The sequence below is a fragment of the Papilio polytes genome, unplaced genomic scaffold, assembly GCF_000836215.1.
Source record: "Papilio polytes unplaced genomic scaffold, Ppol_1.0 DF824269.1, whole genome shotgun sequence".
NCBI classification, from domain to species: domain Eukaryota; kingdom Metazoa; phylum Arthropoda; class Insecta; order Lepidoptera; family Papilionidae; genus Papilio; species Papilio polytes.
In genome coordinates, this window is record NW_013524935.1 from 4,858,229 (window position 1) to 4,881,407 (window position 23,179).

Here is a 23,179-nt window from a genome sequence, read left to right on the forward strand (position 1 = left end):
ATGCGCAAATAAATTAGTGCCATATTTTTCCGCAATATGGCGAGGGTTTTTATATTAATGTTAAGTTATAATAATTTTGAATACACTCAAGTTGTTTGCAGTAACTGACTTTCCACTGCCAAGATACCTAAACAATTATCGTTTAACTTTTTTTGTTTCAATTTAAATAAGAGACAATATTATTGTACAAATGTTTCGGCAGAAACTCGGGATAAGACAGTATGTTGACATTTTTTCTTAATTTATTTGAGTTTTATAATAATTGACTACTTAAATATCTGTATAGTTAAGGTCTTAAAATGTATGTCGCCATTGTAATGAATATAGGAATGAAATTCTTGCTTTATACTTTCTGGGTTTCGTTTGGTAAAAATTATACAAAATATCAACGTAAGTTCTAGAAGTAATTAGTGATGTTTATTTGTATTTATTTGGCCCACTACCAATAAATATTCCGTTTGTTGAACTATAATTAAAATATTTTTATTTTTTAATAATTTTGCTACATTTACATTCCTTCATCATTCTTTGGTTGATACTAAATATTTTAAGCAGTTTTCATGCAAATGTTTTTTTACTATATCTCTCTTATATTGGTAAGTAAGAAGTGCCTTTAGTCCAATTTGCAGTTCTGTACAGATTGTTTTTTTTTATTTTTATGACAAAAGTAATTTTTGTTTTTTATTTATTAATTTTATTGTGATTATATTTTGAGATTTTATTTATTTTCGTTAAGTTATTTGTAACAGTATTAAATGATTTTAGGGCTTTATTAAATTAAAAATAATTTACTCATTTATCGAATTGTAGTTATCTAAGTATTGTGAAGATAATAAATTAAAAGGAATAAACTGAGTTTTATTGTTCATCCTAATTCCATTGATAACATCTTCAGACATTAAAAACATAGTTGGGTGAAATAAAAACAGTAAATACATAAAAGCTTTTATTACGATATTATGCGTTCATGTATATTATTATGCTTAAATACAACTTGTAAAGTCTAAGAAAATTACTAAAACCAACCTAAAAACTTTACGAATAACCTTATCACAAAAAAGGGAATGTTTAAGAAAATAAATTATTCGAGCCACAATCAATACCAAAAAAGCATAAAAAAAAAACATTTCATACTCCATCTGAAATGTCATTTTTGACAGTTACATTTTTAAATAGACAAAGGCATTACTTAATTCTGCCACTAGAAACGTAAAAAGTGTAAAAAAAGTAAATCGTAGTTTCATATTTTAACACAAACACCAGGACCACCGACCACAGTGTCTGTAACTTTGAAACCGTTTTCTTGAAGTTGAGTTTTCAAGGATGTTACTGCGGTTTCTTCTGTATATGGAGGTATCAAAACGATCGCGTTTCTGGAAAATATAAAGACGCTATTATTGAAACATAACCAATCTTACTTTTTACTGATATTATATATGCAAAAGTTTATTTGGATGGTTGTTAGAGTTGAACGGATCTCGATGAAATTTGTCATAGGTGAAGAGGATGGTCTGGAAGAACATAGGCTACTCATTTTTTTCTTAATTCCAAACAGACGGAGTAACTGGCGAAATCTAGTAATAAGTAAATGTAGTAATTATTTTAAAAATGTGTTGTTACCCTCCGCCGCCCGCGCCTGTGAGCTTGCAGGGCAGGTGCCGGCTGCGGGCGGCTCCGCGGATCTCCTCCAGCGCGGGATGAGACACGCCCAGCGACGCCAGCAGGCAGTGGTTCATCTCCCATAGCTCCTGCTCGGAATTAGTTAATTTTCTTTTTTTATTGCTTGATTAGACTTGGCCAGTAGCAGAAGCAATGTAGATTGTATGGCCAATGCCAGGTAGCGTTTACATCATGCCAGTCCAGTTATTGCACCGCGGATCAATGTTGTTTACCCATGGTGTTTTAAGCAGTTTTAGATATATCAGTAGTAAATTAAGATTATTACAGATTATGAAATTTTTGGTAAATATTTTATGAAATACGTACATTTAAATGTTTATAGATGGAGACGACCTCTTCTTGAGATTCCGTTTGTGATAAGTTGTTCAGCAGCTGAAAGAGAGGTATTAATAAAAAACCTTCAAAGTTGGTTTTCTTAGATTTATATCCTTTCCCTATCCTTTGTGATAAAATGCGGCTATAAGCGTGCGAGTCATATTTACGAGAACTAAAGTCACTTTGCAGATTTTTGCTCTGAAACTCATTGTACATTTCTGTATTCAATAAACATCGAAGTCTTCTTACCTGAGCTGCACTAATAGCTACATTATCCATAGCATCCATAATGTGGTCGACAGCGTTAGTGTTGGTTACCCGGAGCGCTGCCACAGCCTCGATCAGGCGGCTGGTCTCGCGCGCCACGCCGGAGTCCACGAGCAACACGCGCAGCTCGGGGCTCGCACACAGCGTGGGAACTTCGCCCTTTCTGAACGATACCAGCGCACCAAAAGTACACGTCGTGTTGTCCACGCCTGGGGGTGTGGGAGTATATTGCTAGTGTAAGCCGATGGGGTTGAGACATGCGTTAAGAAAAGAACGCGGTGTGCTTAAGTTATTGTTTGTTGCGATCGAAATAAAATAGAAATATGTCGAATTTCATATACGACGGCCATTATGGTTATTCTAGTTTTCTATTGAATTTTGAACATTTTGCGAATTTTTTAAGATAAAATGTCTGTCGTTTTGAATTCGTATAGTACAAACAGTCCCTGTATAGTTATATAAGTAGTTTAAATTTGATTAAAAATCATTAATTTTGTTGGATTTGATATTAACATATAATAATCTAATTATTTGATACAGTTTTCCTGTAAAAAGTATTTGTTACATCCCAAATTCTACGATTATACGACAAAAAGAGCAGGGTGATAGGCACTTATTGAGCTAGCGCGCTCTATCCTTCGGCCGCGTCTTCATTTAGGATAGGTGGAGTCGTGGTCAAGCGCTGGTTTATTTATGTTAAAAATTATTAAAGTATAAAACTTCGAAAACACTCACCAGAGGGCGTGCCATGCGTGATCCTCTCGCACTTATACGCCCAACCGGACACCAACTTCTTCTCATCTTCATTAAATTCAAGAACCTTGCCAATGGTCTTCATTTGCACCAGTTTCACAAACACACCGCAAAGACAAGTCGCAAATGACGCGGAGCTTCCCGTGCCAGCGCCAACAGTCAACTCCGTATTCATTTCTAACGAAAAATCCATCACATCCAAATTCGCTGTACCATAAATACCCGCCAAAGAGTACAAAAGTGCTCTCAATGAATTCTTCTGTGTATTATGAAGTTCCTCGAAACCGGGACGTATCTCGTTTAATAAGTTATTGATTTTATTCATATAAACATCGTGGTCCACCCTAACAGGTTGGCCCGGGAACAAATGCTCGGCGATTGGTTTTAACGGCAATATCTCGTTTAGTTGTACATTTGGGAATTTTACATGCATTTTAGGATTCTCTGTTGCCGGTAGTTCCTGGAAATGGTTATTAAAGTATTTTTTTTAATTCAAGGCATACATTTTAAAAATTAGGCTTTAGTGATTGAATGCAGTTTCAGTTTTCAAGGAGAGTAATAATAGAAAGGGAATAACACTTCTTCAGCTGATTCTATTAATTTCCTCTAATTTGATTTTTTTTTAAATACTCGTTATTTATTTACGAACACACGCGAGCATCTAACAGCCACAACAGCACACAACAGCCTTCAACTCTTTTTCGGCGATCGCGGACCCTTGCTTTATCAAAATGGAACTCCTGTGGACCACTGAGTTCCCCTTGACAAATTAGAATCATTGACCCATATCAAAGCTTCTTATTTTTGTTACGTTTCTACCATCAATTCAATTAACAATTCATAATTGTATGTCAGATACCGTTCGTTATTTTATTTTCTTTAATTGCTCACAAGTATACAAACATCTCTAGTATTATATAATCTATTGTAATCTGCATAAAAGACGAGGTCAAACGTGAAAAATGTCTTACACTGCGGAGTGATTTTAAAAATAAAATAAAAAAGTTACCTTGAGTACAACAGTAGATCTTAATCCCAAACTGACCGCTAAAGCAGTCTTGCCATACATCACCGAGTGTTCACCATGTAGAATTATTTTCCCGGGGGACGATACTTCAATTCCCTCCATTTTTTCTATCACAAGATTTTTTTACACTCGCAAGTCACGTGATCAGGTTTAAAGAAGGTTAAATTAAAACCACAGAGTTTATATCATGCTATTGTAATAAATAAATAGTTTTTACGACTGTTGTTTCCACTGTTCCACGGTTAGCGTCTTCTGCGTGAACGCGTGTATCGACTTCAACTCCTCTTGCAGCACTGAGTTAACCAGCCTGTGGAACGAATAGCGGTTATTTTTTTTTGTCGTAATTTTAATGCAGCCAGTAATAGTATAAATTCCATGCAACCAGTTTATCAGCATATTTATTATTTGAATAAAAAATCTAACATTTGGCTGAAATTTAAAAAAAATAGTTTATTGAATTCTAGATTTCTAGAAGCCATTTAGCACTTTTTTGAAAGCCATTCTATTAGGCTATAAAGATAATTAAGTCACAAATTAATAGCGCAAAATCTACAAAAGATACTGAAACAATTTATTTTGCATTGTGTTTATTATTACAAAGAGGCTTATTTAACCGTATCCAAATATTTATTTAAGACAATAAAAGTAATAATATCCGATTGTAATGAATTGATGTCCGGTCGATGTTTAACATAAGGTATCCACTGCTATTAAAAACAGATTCTTAAATACTAGCTGTTTCCCGCGACTCCATCTGTGCGAAATTAAAAAAATAACATCTTTAGTAGCCTACGTATTCTCCCAGAAGTTATTTCAGCGATCCGTTGAGACGTTCTAAAAATACGTAGTAAACAAACATCCATCCATCCATCTATATAAACTTTTGAATTTGTTTCATCAGAAGTAAGATTTTATTGCTTTATCTGTAAGTTATAATAAATTTAATATTTCTGATGAAATAAATAAAATGTCTAGATAGATCACTGATAAATAAATTTTTCATTTAAAAGAAAAATTATCATATGTATACAAAATCTACATAATACCACATAAAGTACGCATAAATATATACATAGTTATGCCACACAGTCATTACAATGCGACCTCAATAAATATTTTTTTTGTACGAGATATTTCTTAGTAGCTAAAAACTTGAGCGCTGACTCGAAATGTATCAATTGAATATTTTATTTATACTTCTATACTAATATTATAAAGAGGAAAGATTTGTATTTTTGTATGTATTAAAATAACTCAAAAACTGGTTTTAAAAATCCTTACATCATTAAAAAGCTACGTTATCAGTGAGTAACATACGCTATATTTTTTATTTCACGCGGGCGAAATCTGGAGCAACAGCTAGTACATGAAAATTTAGCAAGAGCGGCCACCTGAATTCGCCGAAATAGCGAAACTACAGCTGCTTCGAGACACTGCAAAAATACGCACATTGAACTAGACAATTTGAGTATCCACACTTGTGTGCAGCTTGCTGCACCGCATCGTTGCGGTAGCGCGACGCCGGCAGTGTGGCATAGTCGAAATCTCGTAGAACAAGACTTAGGGCTTGTCCCACCAAATTGTAAATTGTTTGATAACAATTCAACGTCTAAATTATGTGATGAAAATATCAGATTTTGATACCTTATCTGACAGTGACGTCATTTTTAAGCTATCTAAGCCTCTATCAGCTAGTGGTGGCCCTTAATAAAAATATAAAAACTTACCTATGACGCGCAAGAAGGGGCTTCCCTTGGAACTTGTCAGTGACGATTACAGCTGAAAATTTGGCGCCGCAGCCGTCGCTCTCGTCTGTTACTTCCTGTTAAAAAAAAAACATTTAGTAATTAATGTAATACTTCCATACCACTATGATTATTTGTAGAAAGTAAACTCCAGAGTCATGAGCAAATTGCCCGACAAAAAAATATTATCGTGCAAAATTATGAAGTCATCTTCTCTTTTCTTCTAGACAGAAATTGTAGTTTCAGTATTGTTTTTCAGTTTTTAATTTAACAGGAACTGCCGTAGCTATATCAGGCGTTATTAGTGCCCTGGACCAAAATTTTTACGTCGCCCCTTTTTCAACACTTGTAGGAGAGGTTTAAACAGGGCAAGACTGTGATTTGTAGACCTTTCGGGTCCATTTCTGTCCAGTGCCCTTGGCAGTCGACCACGTTATGAGGCCCTGATTAGTACTTTTTCCTGTAGTTGTATGTCAAGTAATTTTTAAAGTGACATGAAGTGTGTGAGTATAAAGTGAGATTGTGTTTTAAGGGAAGAAAAAGTCAAAAATGTTATTCAATAATTTTATTAAATCAATTAAAAGCAGACTAATGTATTCCATACAATTATTTCGCCTTTACCTTCTGCGGTAATGGCAAACATTTCGGCAAAATTAATTGTTGATAATTAAAATACAGAAAGAATAATAAAAAGTGAGAACATGAATACACAGAAATCAACAATGGATAGAGATCTGGAAACTTCGTCGGAGGCTTTACATAAATTAGGCATATAGTTAAAAATACCATACCAAGTAGAGAAAAGAAGAAATAGTGACTGACAATTTTTAAAAACATTGAATCTTTATTCCCATCTCTTTTTACAGTTCTATAAACTCTATTCGCATTTATAAATGTTAATATACCTGCTGTATTATCTGCCATTTTCAACGCTACACTATAAACAAACACATAAATCAATGTAGTTGTTACAAAAGGTAATAGAAGTCCATCTTTAAGGAATAAAGGAAGCATACTGAAGTTAGACACAAGTAAAAACCAGAAGCACATAAAAGGATCATCCGCAAGATGTAAGGCTACAGGAATAGCAACGAGTAAAATAGTTTTTTCATGAACTTGGAATGAAAACAAGAAAAAAGCTAATGATACATTTATAAGGGATAAAACAAACTTCTTTTTATTAATTCTAATGAACAAATCTAAACAAGACGGCATCACAGCTAGAGCTGTTGTGAGCAGACATATTTTTGCCATCATTTCATTCGTATAAATTGATTTTAACTTAATAAATACATTAATAAAACACCACACATTCGATACTTTGTCTTCAAACACACCTCGTTTCAGCGGAAACATTCTATACAAGACATGAGACACGGTATCCCACGAACTCAAGAAAGGATAGTATATTATACCAAAACTACAAACCACAACCACTGCTAACTTATTAAACTGACTTATAAAAGTAAAGATTCTTCTCCTGGAACCAACAGATATGAAACATTTCCTTAAAAGATAAAAGAAAAATGGCAAAGAATGATACAATTCCATCTGTTTGTAATTTATCGCCATCATAAAACATATAGTTGCTAGAATATCATTTTCTATAGCTAATATGCAAAATGTTGCGGCAAGGAACAAACCCAAGGATATACAGTTGTATTGAAAATGACCATGATCTATTAATATTAAACCTGGATACAGCAAGAGAATTGTAATAGCTACATCTACCCTTTTGAATACATTTTTGTCCCCCTTAGCCTTGATTCTCTGTGCTTCTATACAAAGACAAAATGCAGCTGGCACATAAATGTATAAATCACTTAAAAAAACAGTCCATCTCATAAATTCTTTATGATTCTCGTTTTCGTAGCCTCTTGAGGCGAAGAGTCGTACGGATTCCGGGTCCAGCCATTCTCCAACGTAAGCAAGAAGTAACATATGATATGCCGTAAGTGGAGGGTAGTCTAACCCCCAATATTCCAAATCGTTTTGAGTCGTGTTAATATACCACTTGGTTAGTGGCGTGTGCAGTGTTATCTCCTGCCAGTGTCTTTGAGCTTCGAAATCTCCGTACATCGGCGGAGATTTGTAGCCGGAATACGGGTACGCGGCGACACACCATCGAATCACCAACGCGAAAAGTATACCCGGTAATAAATAATCTTTTGAAATTCTAAACCTATCTGTGTTCTTTTTCATCGCGTCGTTAATAATAAAGCAATGCACAATTTTAAAAAAACACGTATGTGCGCTTAAACGATAATATATTTTTTATCGCGACGATCTTTCATTATGTTTTGACAGTTGGTGCTCTTTGGTTTGTACTTACAACGTGAACGGCGTCCAACTCCTTCGCCAGTTTCTCTTTAATGTATGCCTCGGTGTACACCATATTTTTTGTTTCGAAGATAAATGTTTAAAAAAAAGAAAATTTTCATTTACCTTCAGTTAATAAACAAAATATGCACTTTGTACAGGGATGTTGACACTTCTTGACAACCGGAAGCTGCGGATGTTTGGGGTTAACTAACAAAGAGCATATAAATAACTAACTTCACAGATAAAAATTACTTGGAATGGTTCTTGCTTGATAGTTTATGGTTTCTACAAAAAAAATTTTTTTTCGGCACCTGAAATAATGTCTTTTCATTGTTACTCTGACATTTAAATTTGTAATTTTTTGCAATAAGTATTTCACAAATAATTTGGCATATTCATTTAACAGATAAAATGGAAGGTGAATCACCGGCACTAAAAGCAAATTTAACAGAGTGGAGATTTAATCAATATCCAAAATATATTTTGCTTCCGATAGACGAAAATCATGAGCAAAATCGATCAAACTTGAAAAACATAATTTTTTCAGAGGTAAATCTTAGTCGTCTAGTTGCACAATGGACGAAGTCTTTTAAAGACTCGTTCTGTCTAAGAAGTACCGCATATATGTAGTACTGCAAATAATAGTAGTTTAAATACAATAAAAATTGTGCTACATTATATTTCAGGTAATCCCACGCCCACTTGAACGCAACATTCGTTTAGTTACTGCCTCCGAAGATGCTCTCACAAATATTTTAGACATGGACCCGGATATAACAAACAGGGAAGAATTTCTAGAATTTATAATTGGACGGAAATTACCGTATGGTGCTCTGCCTGTTGCTCACCGGTGACTATTCAGCTTCTATATCTTGTATTGTCTTGAATGTTGATGATAAAACAAATGAAATCTTCAATTTCCTAATGCCTTTTAATTGAACTTTTAATAATGTTTAATATATGATGTGTGTGTTATTTCAGATATGGAGGTCACCAGTACGGTCTATGGGTCGGTCAATTGGGAGACGGTAGAGCGCATATTTTGGGAGAATACGTAAATAGGTAAATATTTGTTTGAACGTACGAGAAAAGCGAGAACTTTATCTATTGTACCTGTCTTTTCCACGGAACCTTTAAAACTGTGCGTAATAATGAAGTTAAAATGTCTACCGATGTTCAGAAAAGGCGAGCGCTGGCAGATACAGTTAAAAGGCTCAGGTCAGACACCGTATGCTAGGACACATGATGGCCGATCCGTGCTGCGCTCGAGTATCCGGGAAATGGTAGCGAGCGAGGCATGTTACCACCTTGGAATACCTACCACAAGGGCCGCTGCTTTGGTTGGTAAGACAATTATCTTAAGATGCTATAAACTTTTAAAAAATACCCTTCTAAGGAAGCAATAAGTGTGATTACGACAGCACTAATTTAAATAACTATGTAAATTATACATTATGGTACTAGTATTTACCGTTAGATTGTCACTGCGCTGTCCGTAAAACCAGTTACGTTTAAAAGTTTTATCGCAAGTAGATAAGTAGAGTAGACGTTAAAATATTAAACAATATAAATGATTTGCTTTATAATCGTCAGTAAGCGATGACTTCGTGCTTCGCGACATGTATTACACTGGCTGTCCAAGACGCGAGCGAGCCGCCATCTTGCTGCGCCTGTCACCCAGCTGGTTCCGGTTCGGCTCTATGGAAATACTGGCCAAAACCGGTGAAATATCTGTACTAAGGCAATTTGCTGAATTTACAATAAAGGTAAGACCGATAGTACGACAACTTTTTATTGACGTAGTACTAATTCTAAAGTAATACTATCTAGGGAGTTGGGAACTCTGGCTGAATTTAGCGAGGCATAGATGCTCCCTCTACTCTTAGGTACTTTTAATTTTATGAACTTACATGCCAAATTATTACACTGTTTAAAACACTTTGCAACTACAAAATAATTAAAACCATGATTTTGTTTTCATGATCTCTTTTCAGGAATACTTTCCCGACATACACGGAACCGACGAAAATAGGTTTATTCGTTTATTTTCTGAAGTCGCACATAGGTCTTTGGATTTAGTAGCCAAGTGGCAAGGTAATGAAACCTTACATATGATTAGATAAATTTAGTCAGTTTGGTAAGCCCGTTAGATATATGAATAAAGTCGGTCTGGTTGCCTTTTGACATTCAAAACATTTCAGGTATGGGTTTCGCGCATGGTCTCTTGAACACAGACAATATGAGTTTACTTGGTCTAACACTGGATTACGGACCGTTTGGTTTTGTCGACTCGTATGATGGAGGGTTTGTACCTAACTGCTGTGATGGAGAAGGAAGATATGCCCTCGCTAAGCAACCTGATGTAATTAACCAGTAGTTTGGTTTAACAGTTGGACGTTGCTGGTTTTTATCATATTTATTTCCAGCAACAGAAACTTTGATTTAAATATTTACAGATCGTGGTTTGGAATATTGGACAATTCGCGAACTCCCTGAAGCCACTTTTGACAACTTCACAGCAAGTTCACTTATCTCATATATTGAAAACTCTAGACTCATACTGCAAGAATAAAATTTTGTATGTGTTTTTTAAATTACACGAATATATATTTTAGGGGCATATAATAGTAATCCTTGTGCGACTTGACATTATTGCAGAGAAACATTCTTAATGAAAATCGGTTTGAAAGAAGAACGTTGGGGCGACGAGCAGTTGGTTGAAAAACTTCTAGACATGATGCAGCAGACGGGAGCTGACTTTACGTCAACTTTTCGACAACTTTCTGAGGTGATATGGTATATGATATGATGATATGAGCTTAAAAAATAGTTAAAAGATAGGTTTCCACGGAGCTTTTACGGAGCCTGATTTCGCCCTATGTCTATGTCCGCCCGAATTGTGCATTAAAGAAGCAACGTTACTTATTTATTCGAGTTACTTCGATTCCGATCTTAATGAAGACATTTGTGATATAATGATGACCTATGAGTATATATTTTTAGTTGGAACCAAGTGAAATGGTGAGTGAAACGAAGCTGGAAGAGAAGTGGTCTCTGAAGCGACTGTCGATGCACTCTTCCTGGGGATGCTGGCTGGACCAGTATCGAGAGCGATTGGACAAAGAAGCCGGTTGGTCATATTACATCTCGAGTTTTAAATCGATTTACGTTTTACGGTGGAAAGTTGTAGAGGCCGCCGTTTCGATTAGCATTCTTATTGAAGCTTATAAATCTTTGCCACTAATCAATTAAAGGTAGGCAACGCATCTGCTACGTTCTAATTTGTAGCTTGTTGGAGATGACTAAGGCAGCGGTTACTTCGCTGTTTTAGTGATATTAGATATTGCCCATTGCTATCTTATGATGGAATGGATATAAAGTAAAGGGTTACATTGAATTTTTAAATACAATTGCAGTGGACGCAAGCTCTTTAGGAATGTTTGAGGATGAACGCCGACGTCGCATGTTAAGCGTCAACCCGGTATACGTTCCTCGCAACTGGTTGATTCACGAGGCTATCCTAGACGCCGAAATGGATAACTTTGATAAAGTAAGTGCCAGAAACTGAAGGATTTATATTGCCTAGAATGTTTTATATGTAAAAATGTATTGCCAGGTGCGATACCTCCTTGAAGTTATGCGTCGACCATACGAAGTGCAAGCGGAAGCGGAGAGGCGCGGTTTCTCCGCTCAGCCGCCTCAGTGGGCTTACGCTTTGAAAATCAGCTGTTCCAGCTGACGTTTTACGGCACAGATAAACTAATTTGGTGAAATTAATTATCAATAAAAAATACATCTTTTGTCTATTGATTTATTTGACAATTTCTTTTTTCATATTGTCAGCATTGTCAATAAATTCAGCAGGAAGTTAGCTGTGTTCATCATATATCTCTATTTTATACTCTTTGGTAGTGATTTTACCACATATATTCCTTTTCTACATAACATTTTTTATTGAGTACTACTATAGGTTACATATTATGTACACAGAACACATAACTATAATGAAGTTAATTATATCTTACAAAAATTTAATTCTTTTTCATAATAATCAACATAATTCTCCTTGCACTTAACACTTTCAGCGCCATCGAAGCCATACGATTTATTCGCAGTGGTATCGAAAGGGTTATTAAATATCCGCTGTTCGATAATTAAGACTCCTGTTTGTTATTTGCATCTTTATCATCTATTTGTTTAGGAATCTGTTCTATTAAATATTCGTTTTTGAGTCTATAACTATTTCGTATCAACAAGTAACTGACATGTTGAAATAATTTCTTAATCATTGCAATTCTATGTTCTCTACACATCCATGTGGAATCACATTTATTTAACATTGTCATAACACTATAGTTAATAATGTTCTTTATATGCAATACCGGTTGTACATCCAGTTCAAATGCTTTTAAAGCTTTTACAATAGTCACACAAAGATAATTACTGGGATAAGCCAATGGAACTCTCTCTTTCCACGATTTCTTCAGCAATGTGCATTTATCGATATAATTCACTTCAGGCGCATTTAAATCATTGTGACATTTTTCACAATTCTCATTTTTTTAAATTTAGTAAAGTAGTTGAAATATTTAGTAACACAGTTGCAGGTATTTTAAAAAAGGTCTTTCAGAGAGCAAAGCATATGTAGAAAAGAGACTGCATACGTATTGTAATATGCTTCTTTTTATTTACGACAATAATTAAACAAAAATACATTTTGTTATAATAACTATCAAAATTCAAGATGTCTATTTTAGAAATTTGACTTTGACAGACCGCGACGCGAGGTTTGTAAGCAAAAAAGTGACGTCATGAGGCGTTTTCGCGGTCTTTGGAGAAGTTGTTTTTAGTTAAGTGTTTTCGTAATGAAATGTTGCGTATATGATTTTATTATATTTTTTTTCATGTTTAGATACGGTTTATCTACATAATAAAAGCAATTCCAAAAATTAGGAAACGTCCCAATATTGCGTCGCAACAATGTTGTTGGAATTTGATGTGTCTTGCATATGTGGGGAACACAGAGTTATAATGAGTAAACGTTTGTTCCAATGCCTTAGTTGTTTGCTTATTAGTAACCATTGTCGACTTAAAAATCAATTTCTTGCGCATACGATAGACGCATTAAGACGTCCGAAAAAAAGAAAACAAGTTAGATGCTCCTATTATTAATTACTGTTTGAGCAATATAACTTTGCAAGTAATCAATATTGATTTGTAACGCAATTTAAGGTAGGATATAAGCTGATTTCGATCGTTGTAAATATGTATAAGTTAAGTAAAAATTTAAGCCGTAATAAAAATGTATTAGATTTATTCCTTTTTGTTCAAAAGTATTTAGAAAAACATGATTAACGTACATTAGCAAGGGTGTTTTTATAACACTTTTTAGGTGATTAGGAGAATGTCAGTCTGAGTATACTATTTTTATCCGCTTAATATTATTATTATAACATCACTTTACTCTCTTATTTTTATATATAATACATTTCACATGATTTTCTTAAAAAAATAACAAAATAAAACATATTATATAAAAAATAGAAGTCCACCGGCTGCGGAATCCGATGACTCAAGCAACCAGTGGTCAGGGCTGCAGAGACAGGAACCTCCTCACTAGTCGTGCGGTTTCTAAAATAACCGCCTTTTGAATAACCCCTTAATCCAACTGTCTAGCGAGAGCTTCTTGAGGTGTTGGTTATTATTATTATTATTATTTTAATAATAATATTAGTTGGCTGAAGCGTGTGTGTTGTATAGCTCGGAGATTTGTATGCCACCGTTGCTCGACTTGCGCCTCGGGTGGTGAAGTGTAAAAACAATAACTTTGGCTAAAGCTAAAGGCGAAAGCCATGCAACATCTGCTTCCCGGCTTTCACTCCTGGATACCTATTATCACTGCTTGAAACAGCACCAATGGGATTGGAATTGAGACAGAAGTAACGACCGCGCTAGTTAAAAGTGGTCGAAAGTTGCGGATACAATCACCCACTTTTTAATATTTGTAACGTTATACATTTACGAACGTTAACAAAACTGGTTCGAAAAGGCAAGAATCCATAGCTGTTAAGTAAAGTAAAGTAACATTACATTGTGAACTTGTTATATGTCATTGTCAAATTTGTACACAAATATTTTTTTGTGATGAAATCATAATATTTGTTTTATACTTTGATTCAAAGTTATTGATGTGTCACGTTCATAAATACCAATTGCTTTTTTTTAAAACGAGGATGAGTTGAAAGAAAAAAGAATTGCCTAATCATTGTTAATGTTTGTTTTTTAAGCAGTAATCAATTTGTAACGTCATTTTCCATATGAGAAGGATATTGTGCGTTTGTGTTTCTCTTCTAAATGATCATAGGTCAATCATGTTAGGCTCCGAAAAGGCATTAATTCGCGATTTCAAAAGTTGGAAATTTAGAAACCCCCCAAATTACGCCGAATTACCTATAAGTGAGGATCCGGAATATAATGTTCCTGTTGCTGTTAAAAATGCTGTATTTTCTAAGGTACGTGTTTTAATTTGTTTTTAAATAAATTTTGAGTATTACTTATGTGTTTTTAAATCTCGATTTTAATTCTTATAGGTACCAACAGAGCCCTTAATTGGCAAACTTCACTTAGTGTGTGCATCAGATGATGCAATGAAGCATATACTAGATTTGGATCCAGTTGTGGCGGAAACTGAGGAATTTGTGGACATGATAGCTGGCAAATATTTACCAGAAGGAGGTCTTACTGTTTGCCATAGGTATATAAATATACTTATGTATGGAAACCTAATACTTAAATAATACATTCAAGTTACATTTTTCTTAGTAAAATTTATGTGACAAATTTTGGGTATGTTGGATAGTAAAAACTACTAACATTATAAAGAGGAAAGATTTGTATTTTTGTATTGAATTGATTGATTTGTATTGAAACAACTCAAAAACTACTTGACCATTTTTCAAAAATTCTTGCACCATAAAAAGTCATGTTATCACTAACATAGGCTATGTTATTACTATTTAATTTTATACATGGGCAAAGTCAAAAGCAACAGCTAGTGTGATATAAAAGGCATGATCACTGGCACTAGGGTAAAGTGATCACCCAAAGTGCTGGACATAAAAGGGCACCATGGATGCCTTTTTCATATGGTTTTGTTTTACAGTAAGGGAAAATGGTAGAAATTTTAGTCCCTTTCCTGTCCTACCTTTTTCTATTAAGGAAAGGATTGGATAAGAAAGTGGATTTGATGGTGGAGAAGACACATAGGAAGGTAAAATATCCTCTTTATGTGCCTCTCCTGCATTGATTTAGGGTAGGCAATGCATTTGCAGTTGCGGATGTCTATGGGCAAGGGTCGCTATGCCAGTTTACGGATTTAGTTTGCCGCTTGATTGTTTGCCACCTTTTTATATAAAAAAAACTCGCGCCTATTGCAAGAAAAGCTTCAACCTCAACATGATTTGCAGATATGGTGGATATCAGTTTGGTTATTGGGCTGACCAGCTCGGGGATGGGAGAGCTCACATCCTAGGAGAGTATGTCAACAGGTAAACAATACTTTTAAATTTATCAATCAAGGATACTAATTGTCATTTGGAACAATTACATAACTTAAAAGCCTCATTAGATGACAAAAATATTTTTGACACTTAGAAATATAAAAACGTACTGATATTATAAATGCAGACAATGATTAGAGATGGATGGATGTTTGTTAGAAGTCTCCAGAATAGCTTAACAGATGTTAACGGAAAGAACACATTGGTTTCTTGCTTTTGTTTTTTTTTTAATTATGTGCGGCCAGAATCATAGGTAAAAGATATTTAATGAATAAGTAGATATGCGGCCTGTTAGTCTGCGGTCCTCCTTGAGGTTATGGTACTGAGTTTTGTTGTCTGATAATAAAAATTTACCAGGAATGGTGAATCCTGGCAGCCACAACTGAAAGGTTCAGGGGAGACGCCTTACTCTCGCTTTGGCGACGGGCGCGCGGTGCTGCGCTCCTCTATTAGGGAGATGATAGCCTCCGAAGCGTGTTACTACCTTGGCATCCCAACTACTAGAGCTGCGGCTTTGGTGGGTAAGACTATTCTATTCTACAGTAGACGAAGAGTATGTTTTTGCGATCAACCAAAGATAAGAGTTTTTTTTAATGTTATTTTTTTCGTACATCATTATTTATTCATCATTAATGAATAAGTCATTAAGTACACCAACAGATAAGTTATTACACACACGGTATTTAAGTGCCAATAGCCTTCAGGTCAATCCCGTCATTCACCTGTGAACCATATCCTTGCACAAGCCTAGAGCTTAGTTGGAATAGTTAAAGGAAATATTAGTAATAATAATAATTAACAAAAATGCACTAATATTTTCATATTTAAACATTCGTAACACATTTTTATAACTAACTAGCTTTCGCCCGCGACTCCGTCCGCGTAGCATTAAAAAGAACAAAACCAAGTAGCCTATGTGTTCTTCCAGACTATCCCCTACGTGTATGCCAAATTTCCTTGAGATCCGTTTCGCAGTTTAGGCTACAAACTCTAACCATCCATCCGTCTAAACTTTCACATTTATAATATTAGTATGAGTATTATAGTATGATTATGGTTATTTTACGGCTATTAGTGACGTCACGTAGCCGTAAAATAATTAGTAATATTTTCACATACAAAAAATAGTATCGCCAACAGTTAATGCAAAATTTTCTTAGTATTAAAACTGTATATAATTTTAGTGAGTGACGATCACAAAGTATGGCGGGACAAGAGCTACAGTGGGGCTGCGCGACAGGAGCGCGCCGCCGCGGTGCTGCGCCTCGCGCCCGCCTGGTACAGGCTGGGCTCCTTCGAGATACTGCTAAAGAGGAACGAGCCCCACACTATGCGGCAACTAGCTGACTTCGTTATTAAGGTATTTGAGTTTTAGCCAACAAACTTCGTTAGCGCAAATTTGATTACGGCATTTTGATATCGTGGAATTAAAAAAAATAAGCCTATAACATGCCTATCTATGTCAGCTAACCCCCAGTGAAAGTCCCGTCGGAATCGGCCCAGTAGTTTCGGAGATTACCCGGAACAAACTCAGATTGCGGACAGACAGACAAAATTAAATCTGATTTTTGTTATCAGCAACGCAAATACGTCTAACTTCCCGAAATCTGAATTTTTTCTGTTGATTACAAACATACACTCCAATTTTATTATATGTATAGAGGACTAGCTATTCCCATGTAGTTTCATCCACATGACATAAAAAGTGTTTCTATTGTTGCAAAATTGCATATGTCAAAATTCATTAACATTGAAGGCTTGTCTTTGGCTGAGAATCGATTATCAGTAACCATGGCAACCATGTGTCTTTGCTATTGGCAACACTGGTATTTTAGTCTTTATCCCTCGTGACGGTTTCTTTTAAACTCCAAAAAATAGGATAATAAATATTAAACGGTTTTAAAATGTTATTAATGTTGTTTTTGTTCCAGCACCATTTTCCAAATATCTCATCTGAGGATCCAGATAGATATGTTAAATGGTATTCGGAGGTGGCACATTCAAATCTAGACATGGTGGCAACTTGGCAAGGTATCTTAAATTATTGATAAACTATTCATTTATAACTACATGAAAAAAAAACTTTTACAAGAAAACATTAAAAAAAACTTTGCAATTTGGCACATAACTGCAAAAAATATTTATGTGTGAAGTCAACCTGCAGTGCAGAGTTTGACTTTGGTCTAATAACAACTGGATACCTATTTAACTATTAAATTTTTTAGTCTATAATTTAGCATGTATTGAAATAACTCAAAAACTAGTGAGCCTATTTCAAAAATTTTACCACCTAATCAAAGTTATGTTATCGCTGAGTAACATAAGATATTTTTTAATTTCACGCGGACAACGTCGCGAGCAACAACTAGTTTACGATAATCATATTGCTTTTTGGTACATTTACCCGATACTATGGTGAAGCAAAATATCGTGATGACAGTAAAAAAATATATGTGTGAAGTCAGCTCATAGTGTAGCGTTTGATTTTGGCCTCATCGCTAACATACTGGATTCCGTCTATCTATCCTGCTATGTTCTATTTAAATTTATAATCTTGTCCTTTATATTATCAATTATCTCCAACTTTGATGTTTGTTCGAAATAACAATTGGGCCCACTCATTAAAAAACAACTTAGGGCTTCGAGCCCTTTATTATAGTACTGTTCTCGTGCGGCTTAATCCGCTTGAAATTATGAAAATTTTATTTCATTGTTTACATTTGTCAAATTATCAATTACAAATGTCAAAATGACATGACATGATGACAAGCTTGCTTCCTTGATGTTGGCAGCAACTTATGATCTGTTACCTTTTTATACAATTTATTTATCAACTAAGTTTAATGGCGTTAAAATATATAGCCTAAAGCGTGACGCAAGTGTAGGGCTTTTTATTAAAAAGAGAATTATTAAAAAATTTGCTGTAATTGCTGACATCTTAGGCAACAAAGAAGTGTGTGTTTACGCTTTATTGTAATAGCATAGTATAGCTATATTATAGCATATTGTGTCCCCAGGTGTAGGGTTCACCCACGGAGTACTGAACACAGACAATGTGAGCGTGCTCGGCCTCACGATAGACTATGGCCCGTACGGCTTCATGCAGCACTACTACCGGCATTACGTGCCCAACACGTCTGATGATGCGGGACGGTATGCTTTTAATAAACAGCCAGAGGTAAATGTTAACAATATTTAATATGAAAACAAACTAGGGTTGTAACGGAACTCCGCTTCCGTATCCGCAAGTGCGAAAAACCGCAAGGATAGCTCTGCATCTGCTTCCGCTTCCGTTATTTCTTATGCGGAGTTATAACGGAGGTTTACGTCTTTACCGCGAGTGGGGCGATTATGTAACGTTTACGCAGCCACTGCGGACTTGCTAGGTCAACTAACTATATTTGTTATACATTATATTTGCATAATATACTGTACCTTGTAATTATGTACCAATCTGTATTTTGAATTAACGTATTTTTATTTCTTTAATAAATCGCAATTAATATATTACTTCTGACCTCCGCGTCCGTTAACCTCGGCTTCTGCAGAGATGAAGCCCTTCGCCACCGCATCCGCATCCGCTTCCGTTAAAATGGCCTCCGTTACAACCCTAAAAGCAACCATTTAAATGCATTGTAATTGTACATGTTACGTTTGTTGTCAAATATAGTAAATGATATGTTATCTTATAATATCTTCCTTTGTGACCTAATTTACTTTGTGAGATTTGGCAATATGTTTATTTTACTAATGTTATAAATGTGAAAGTTTAGATGGATGGATGTTTGTTAGAGTTTGTAGCCTAAACGACTAAACCAACCTTATTGAAATTTGTTATAGATGTCGAGAATAATCTGGCAGAACACATATGCTACAAACACTTTCTTTTAAATCTCATGCAGACGAAGTCATGGGTACTAGCTAGTTTTGTAATAAATTGTACTTAATTAAATTTTTCCAGATACTCGTGTGGAATTTAGAGAAGTTCGCGGAAGCGTTAGATCCAATACTGACAGATGACCAGAAGCAGAAAATAAAAGATATACATAAAACTCTTGGAGGTTATGTCAAGAATAAAATTGCGTAAGTATGACAAAACTAGCGAATCGCCCCAGCTCCGTCTGAATATTTTTTACGTACTCCAAAACAGCTAAATGGATATTGCTGGAATCCATAAATATAGAAATTTCATTCTTTACAGTATTTCTTCTTTATTTATTAATTACAGACAAACGTACGTAACCAAACTGGGGTTGTCAGAGTTACAAGAAGGTGATGAGAAGCTGGTGGAGGACTTGCTGCAGATGATGCAGCAGACGATGGCCGACTACACGCAGACGTTCAGACAAATGGCTGAGGTAATTGTTATATCTTCTTACTAATGTATGGATGAATGTTTGAAAAAAAAAATACGTAAACGAAAAAATAAACAGGCTATTTAATTTACTTTTTTTTAATGCCACGCGAACGAAATCACAAGCAAAAGCTTTTAATAATAAATTAATGTAAAAAAACATTATTAAATAATGTAATTTAATATATTAAAACGTAAAAACACCCTTATAGTGTTATGATATAATTTTTTTGATTTTTTTTATACCTTAATGTGGCAAACGAGCAAGCGGCCACCTGAATCCGCTAAAATAGCGAAGCGACCGCTGCCCATAGACATCTGCAATTGCAGATGCGTTGCCTACCCTGATGTTAAAAGTCCGTGTCTTGATTACAAAGTTAAAATTTTTAGTACATGAAAGTTATTGAATTTTTAAATATATTGTTTAATATGAAATTATAGTAGCCCCAGTGAAGGTAAGGAGTAAAAGGTTAGCATGGTATGGGCATTATGAGAAGGGATGAATCGCATGTTACAAGGAGGATGTTAGTTATGAGTGAGGTACACCGGTAGAGGTAGACATAGAAAGAGATGGATTGCGTTAAAGGTGACATGATCAAGAAGGGAGTGATGACAGATGACGTATGATAGAGTTATTTGGAGGACAAAGTCACTACAGGAGTAGGATAAGAAGGAAAATGATTGTTTAATGTGGAATTATCGTCATTTCCAGTTAGATCTATCCCAGTTGTCAGATGTGACGTCACTAGAGAGCAAGTGGTCTTTGGTCAAGATATCGAAATCCTCGCAGTGGGATAAATGGGTACATAGATACAGGGGGAGATTGGAACAAGAGAATGGTAGGTTTAAATTTATTATTTTATTTACCAGAATATCCTCTACATCTATACCAAATTTCATAGAAATCTGTCCAGCCATTTAGGCTACAAACTCTAACAAACATCCATCTAAACTTTCGCATTTATAATATTAGTATGTTTAATCTCAATTTAAGTTTTATAATAACTTAATGGTAAATTCAGAAAAGTAACAAAATAATCATGAATCCGCAATTATTAATATGAACCTTGTCTACCTATCTTAGTTTTTATTATACTAATATTATGAAGAGGAAAGATTTGTATTTTTGTATGTATTGAAATAACTCAAAAACTACTGGGCGAATTACGAAAATAATTTACCATTAAAATGCTACGTTTTCACTGATTGACTGTGTTTTTTTTAAATATTAATTTCACACGAACAAAGTCGCGAGTAACAGCTAGTGTGAAATGAGTCAAAAATTGACGGAAATAATAGAGTAGTCAAAAACGAGTTATAAAAGTGGTTATATCTATACTATTATAATAAAGCGTAAACACACACTTCTTTGTTGCCTAACATGTCAGCAATTACAGCATATTTTTGAATAATTCTCTTTTTAATAAAAAGCCACTTACTTCACGCTTTAGGCTACATATTTTCACGCTATTAAATTTATTACCTTCGGATGAAGACGCATGAGGACAGCTAGTTATATTTATAAAGATGGGAAAACTGGAGATATTCATGTAAAATAATTCAAAGTTTGTCTATGGATATTATTTTACAAATGTATTAAAATAATTATTTCCAGTAAATAATGAAGTAAGAAGAGACCGCATGTTAAAAGTGAACCCCCTGTATATACCCAGCAACTGGATATTACAAGAAGCGATAGCGGATGCTGAGAAAAATGACTTCGCAAAGGTGAGATTCTCACAGAAGCCGGAATACAGAGTTTAAAACTGTATAGAGTTGGCATAGTACACTTCATTTGAAACATTTTTCACATAATCTCATTAACGCTATTTAGTAATCCTCAAAATCACGTGTTAATATAATTAATTGGTAACAGTGGTAGTGCCCGCTTTAACATCTTAGCACTGCAGGGCCGGCTCCCCCCAGTAATACCACGACCACACAGAAGACAGGCGTCAAATGGAAGCAATTCCGTGTACAGTCTGATGAGTGTGGTGCCGGAGGCCTAATTTAAGTCCCTTTCTCTTTTCTTATAAAGAGAGGTTGGGAAGAGGAAGTGGATTTGACGGTGGAGGAGATGCATAGGAAGGGGAAATATCCTCTTTATGTGCGTCTCCTCCTCCGTCGGATAAGGGTAGGCAACGCATCTGCAATTGCGGATGTCTATGGGCAGTGGTCGCTTCGCCATTTTGGCGATTTCAGGTGGCCGCTTGCTCGTTTGCCACCTTATGTTATAAAAAAAAAAATAATAATTGTAAAATTGATTACCAATAGGTGTCATCTTACTATCTTACTTCTTACTAATATTATAAATGCGAAAGTTTAGATGGATGGATGTTTGTTAGAGTTTGTAGCCTAAACGGCTGAATGGATCTCCATGAAATTCGACATAGATGTAGAGCATAGTCTGGAAGAACACATAGGTTACTTTTTATCCCAAAAATAGTTACGGTTCCCGTGGGATTCTAAATTTAATAATATTGAAATGTTTATATTTTATTTCGAACACTGTTTAGTTTTTTTCATAAAAGATGGAGCTTATTATTATTTTGTAAAAAAAATATTGTCAATAGGACATGAGGTGGCAATAAACTTGACAACCGATTTTCCTTCAAAAAAATTTTGTTCACTGCCTCGTCTATATATTTCTTGAATATATGCCCGAATAACGTAAGGGTATTTTTTATAGATAAGTCGGTTAAGTTTATTTTTTTTTCAGGTACGACTTCTATTAAAAATATTTAAGAATCCATTTGAAATGAACGAGGAAGCCGAGAAGTTGGGATATTCATCACAACCTCCCAGCTGGGCGTATGGCATCAAACTGAGCTGTTCCAGCTAAAAGTTTCAAAAAATAATAGAAATCCATCGAAATTAATGAATTCTACCGTGATATCAGTAAATCTAAAATCATGTTATTTGTATTCAAATTTAATTACATCAGTAGACGTTTATTTTCAATTATTAATGTATATTACGAAAGTGCCATGTCATGTGTTTTCTTATGATTTTATTGTTTTTATATTGTTTGGTTTTTGTAATAAAAAAGATTTATTATATGTTGATAGTTTAAGATATAGAATTAAGAATAAATAATTGGACTATATCGCATTTTTTTTTACTATCATTATTTTTTTTTAATATTTCTTTATTAACA

The 23,179-nt window shown here is 34.8% G+C and overlaps 4 protein-coding genes across 5 annotated transcripts; 2 read left to right on the plus strand and 2 right to left on the minus strand.

Moving 5' to 3' along the window:
- Nucleotides 1–933: 933 nt before the first annotated feature.
- On the minus strand, nucleotides 934–8,337 carry LOC106108141 (mevalonate kinase). Of its 2 annotated transcripts, none has more exons than XM_013289241.1 (8): nucleotides 8,233–8,337; nucleotides 5,770–5,864; nucleotides 4,025–4,349; nucleotides 2,998–3,475; nucleotides 2,245–2,471; nucleotides 1,987–2,052; nucleotides 1,621–1,748; nucleotides 934–1,373 (listed from the first exon to the last, which is right to left on the minus strand). In XM_013289241.1, the coding sequence occupies exons 3-8, from the start codon at nucleotides 4,142–4,144 to the stop codon at nucleotides 1,241–1,243; spliced, it is 1,152 nt and encodes a 383-aa protein (XP_013144695.1). In that variant the 5' UTR covers nucleotides 4,145–4,349; nucleotides 5,770–5,864; nucleotides 8,233–8,337; the 3' UTR covers nucleotides 934–1,240. The 2 variants fall into 2 exon arrangements, with proteins under 2 accessions (XP_013144695.1, XP_013144687.1); XM_013289233.1 differs by having other exon boundaries at nucleotides 8,120–8,308.
- Nucleotides 6,338–8,110, minus strand: LOC106108129 (dolichyl pyrophosphate Man9GlcNAc2 alpha-1,3-glucosyltransferase). The gene has a single exon (XM_013289222.1). The coding sequence runs from the start codon at nucleotides 7,987–7,989 to the stop codon at nucleotides 6,394–6,396; it is 1,596 nt and encodes a 531-aa protein (XP_013144676.1). The 5' UTR covers nucleotides 7,990–8,110; the 3' UTR covers nucleotides 6,338–6,393.
- An 86-nt stretch (nucleotides 8,338–8,423) lies between the features above and the next one.
- LOC106108120 (UPF0061 protein PFL_0486-like) lies at nucleotides 8,424–11,923 on the plus strand. Its single transcript, XM_013289211.1, has 12 exons — nucleotides 8,424–8,658; nucleotides 8,796–8,959; nucleotides 9,091–9,171; nucleotides 9,290–9,453; nucleotides 9,703–9,875; nucleotides 10,104–10,203; nucleotides 10,311–10,471; nucleotides 10,566–10,687; nucleotides 10,768–10,897; nucleotides 11,113–11,239; nucleotides 11,526–11,659; nucleotides 11,726–11,923. Exons 1-12 carry the CDS (start codon nucleotides 8,521–8,523, stop codon nucleotides 11,846–11,848), a joined length of 1,617 nt encoding a protein of 538 aa, XP_013144665.1. The 5' UTR covers nucleotides 8,424–8,520; the 3' UTR covers nucleotides 11,849–11,923.
- Nucleotides 11,924–14,249: 2,326 nt separating this feature from the next.
- Nucleotides 14,250–23,126, plus strand: LOC106109882 (UPF0061 protein Pfl01_0444-like). The gene is made up of 12 exons (XM_013291529.1): nucleotides 14,250–14,621; nucleotides 14,700–14,863; nucleotides 15,576–15,656; nucleotides 16,026–16,189; nucleotides 16,853–17,028; nucleotides 17,600–17,699; nucleotides 18,686–18,846; nucleotides 19,630–19,751; nucleotides 19,897–20,026; nucleotides 20,735–20,861; nucleotides 21,638–21,750; nucleotides 22,742–23,126. Exons 1-12 carry the CDS (start codon nucleotides 14,427–14,429, stop codon nucleotides 22,862–22,864), a joined length of 1,656 nt encoding a protein of 551 aa, XP_013146983.1. The 5' UTR covers nucleotides 14,250–14,426; the 3' UTR covers nucleotides 22,865–23,126.
- Nucleotides 23,127–23,179: the final 53 nt, after the last annotated feature.

What these genes read in the sequence shown, in the direction of transcription:
- LOC106108120 (XM_013289211.1), top strand. Translation starts at nt 8,521, where the DNA reads ATGGAAGGTGAATCACCGGCACTAAAAGCAAATTTAACAGAGTGGAGA. An exon ending in AAGGGCCGCTGCTTTGGTTG is followed by an intron (nt 9,454 to 9,702) that starts GTAAGACAATTA and finishes TATAATCGTCAG; the next exon opens with TAAGCGATGACTTCGTGCTT. An exon ending in AAATGGATAACTTTGATAAA is followed by an intron (nt 11,660 to 11,725) that starts GTAAGTGCCAGA and finishes ATGTATTGCCAG; the next exon opens with GTGCGATACCTCCTTGAAGT.
- LOC106108141 (XM_013289241.1), bottom strand. Translation starts at nt 4,144, where the DNA reads ATGGAGGGAATTGAAGTATCGTCCCCCGGGAAAATAATTCTACATGGT. An exon ending in GATCTACTGTTGTACTCAAG is followed by an intron (nt 3,476 to 4,024) that starts GTAACTTTTTTA and finishes AACCATTTCCAG; the next exon opens with GAACTACCGGCAACAGAGAA. An exon ending in TAGCTATTAGTGCAGCTCAG is followed by an intron (nt 2,053 to 2,244) that starts GTAAGAAGACTT and finishes CCTCTCTTTCAG; the next exon opens with CTGCTGAACAACTTATCACA.
- LOC106108129 (XM_013289222.1), bottom strand. Translation starts at nt 7,989, where the DNA reads ATGAAAAAGAACACAGATAGGTTTAGAATTTCAAAAGATTATTTATTA.
- LOC106109882 (XM_013291529.1), top strand. Translation starts at nt 14,427, where the DNA reads ATGAGAAGGATATTGTGCGTTTGTGTTTCTCTTCTAAATGATCATAGG. An exon ending in TAGAGCTGCGGCTTTGGTGG is followed by an intron (nt 16,190 to 16,852) that starts GTAAGACTATTC and finishes ATATAATTTTAG; the next exon opens with TGAGTGACGATCACAAAGTA. An exon ending in GAGATTGGAACAAGAGAATG is followed by an intron (nt 20,862 to 21,637) that starts GTAGGTTTAAAT and finishes AATTATTTCCAG; the next exon opens with TAAATAATGAAGTAAGAAGA.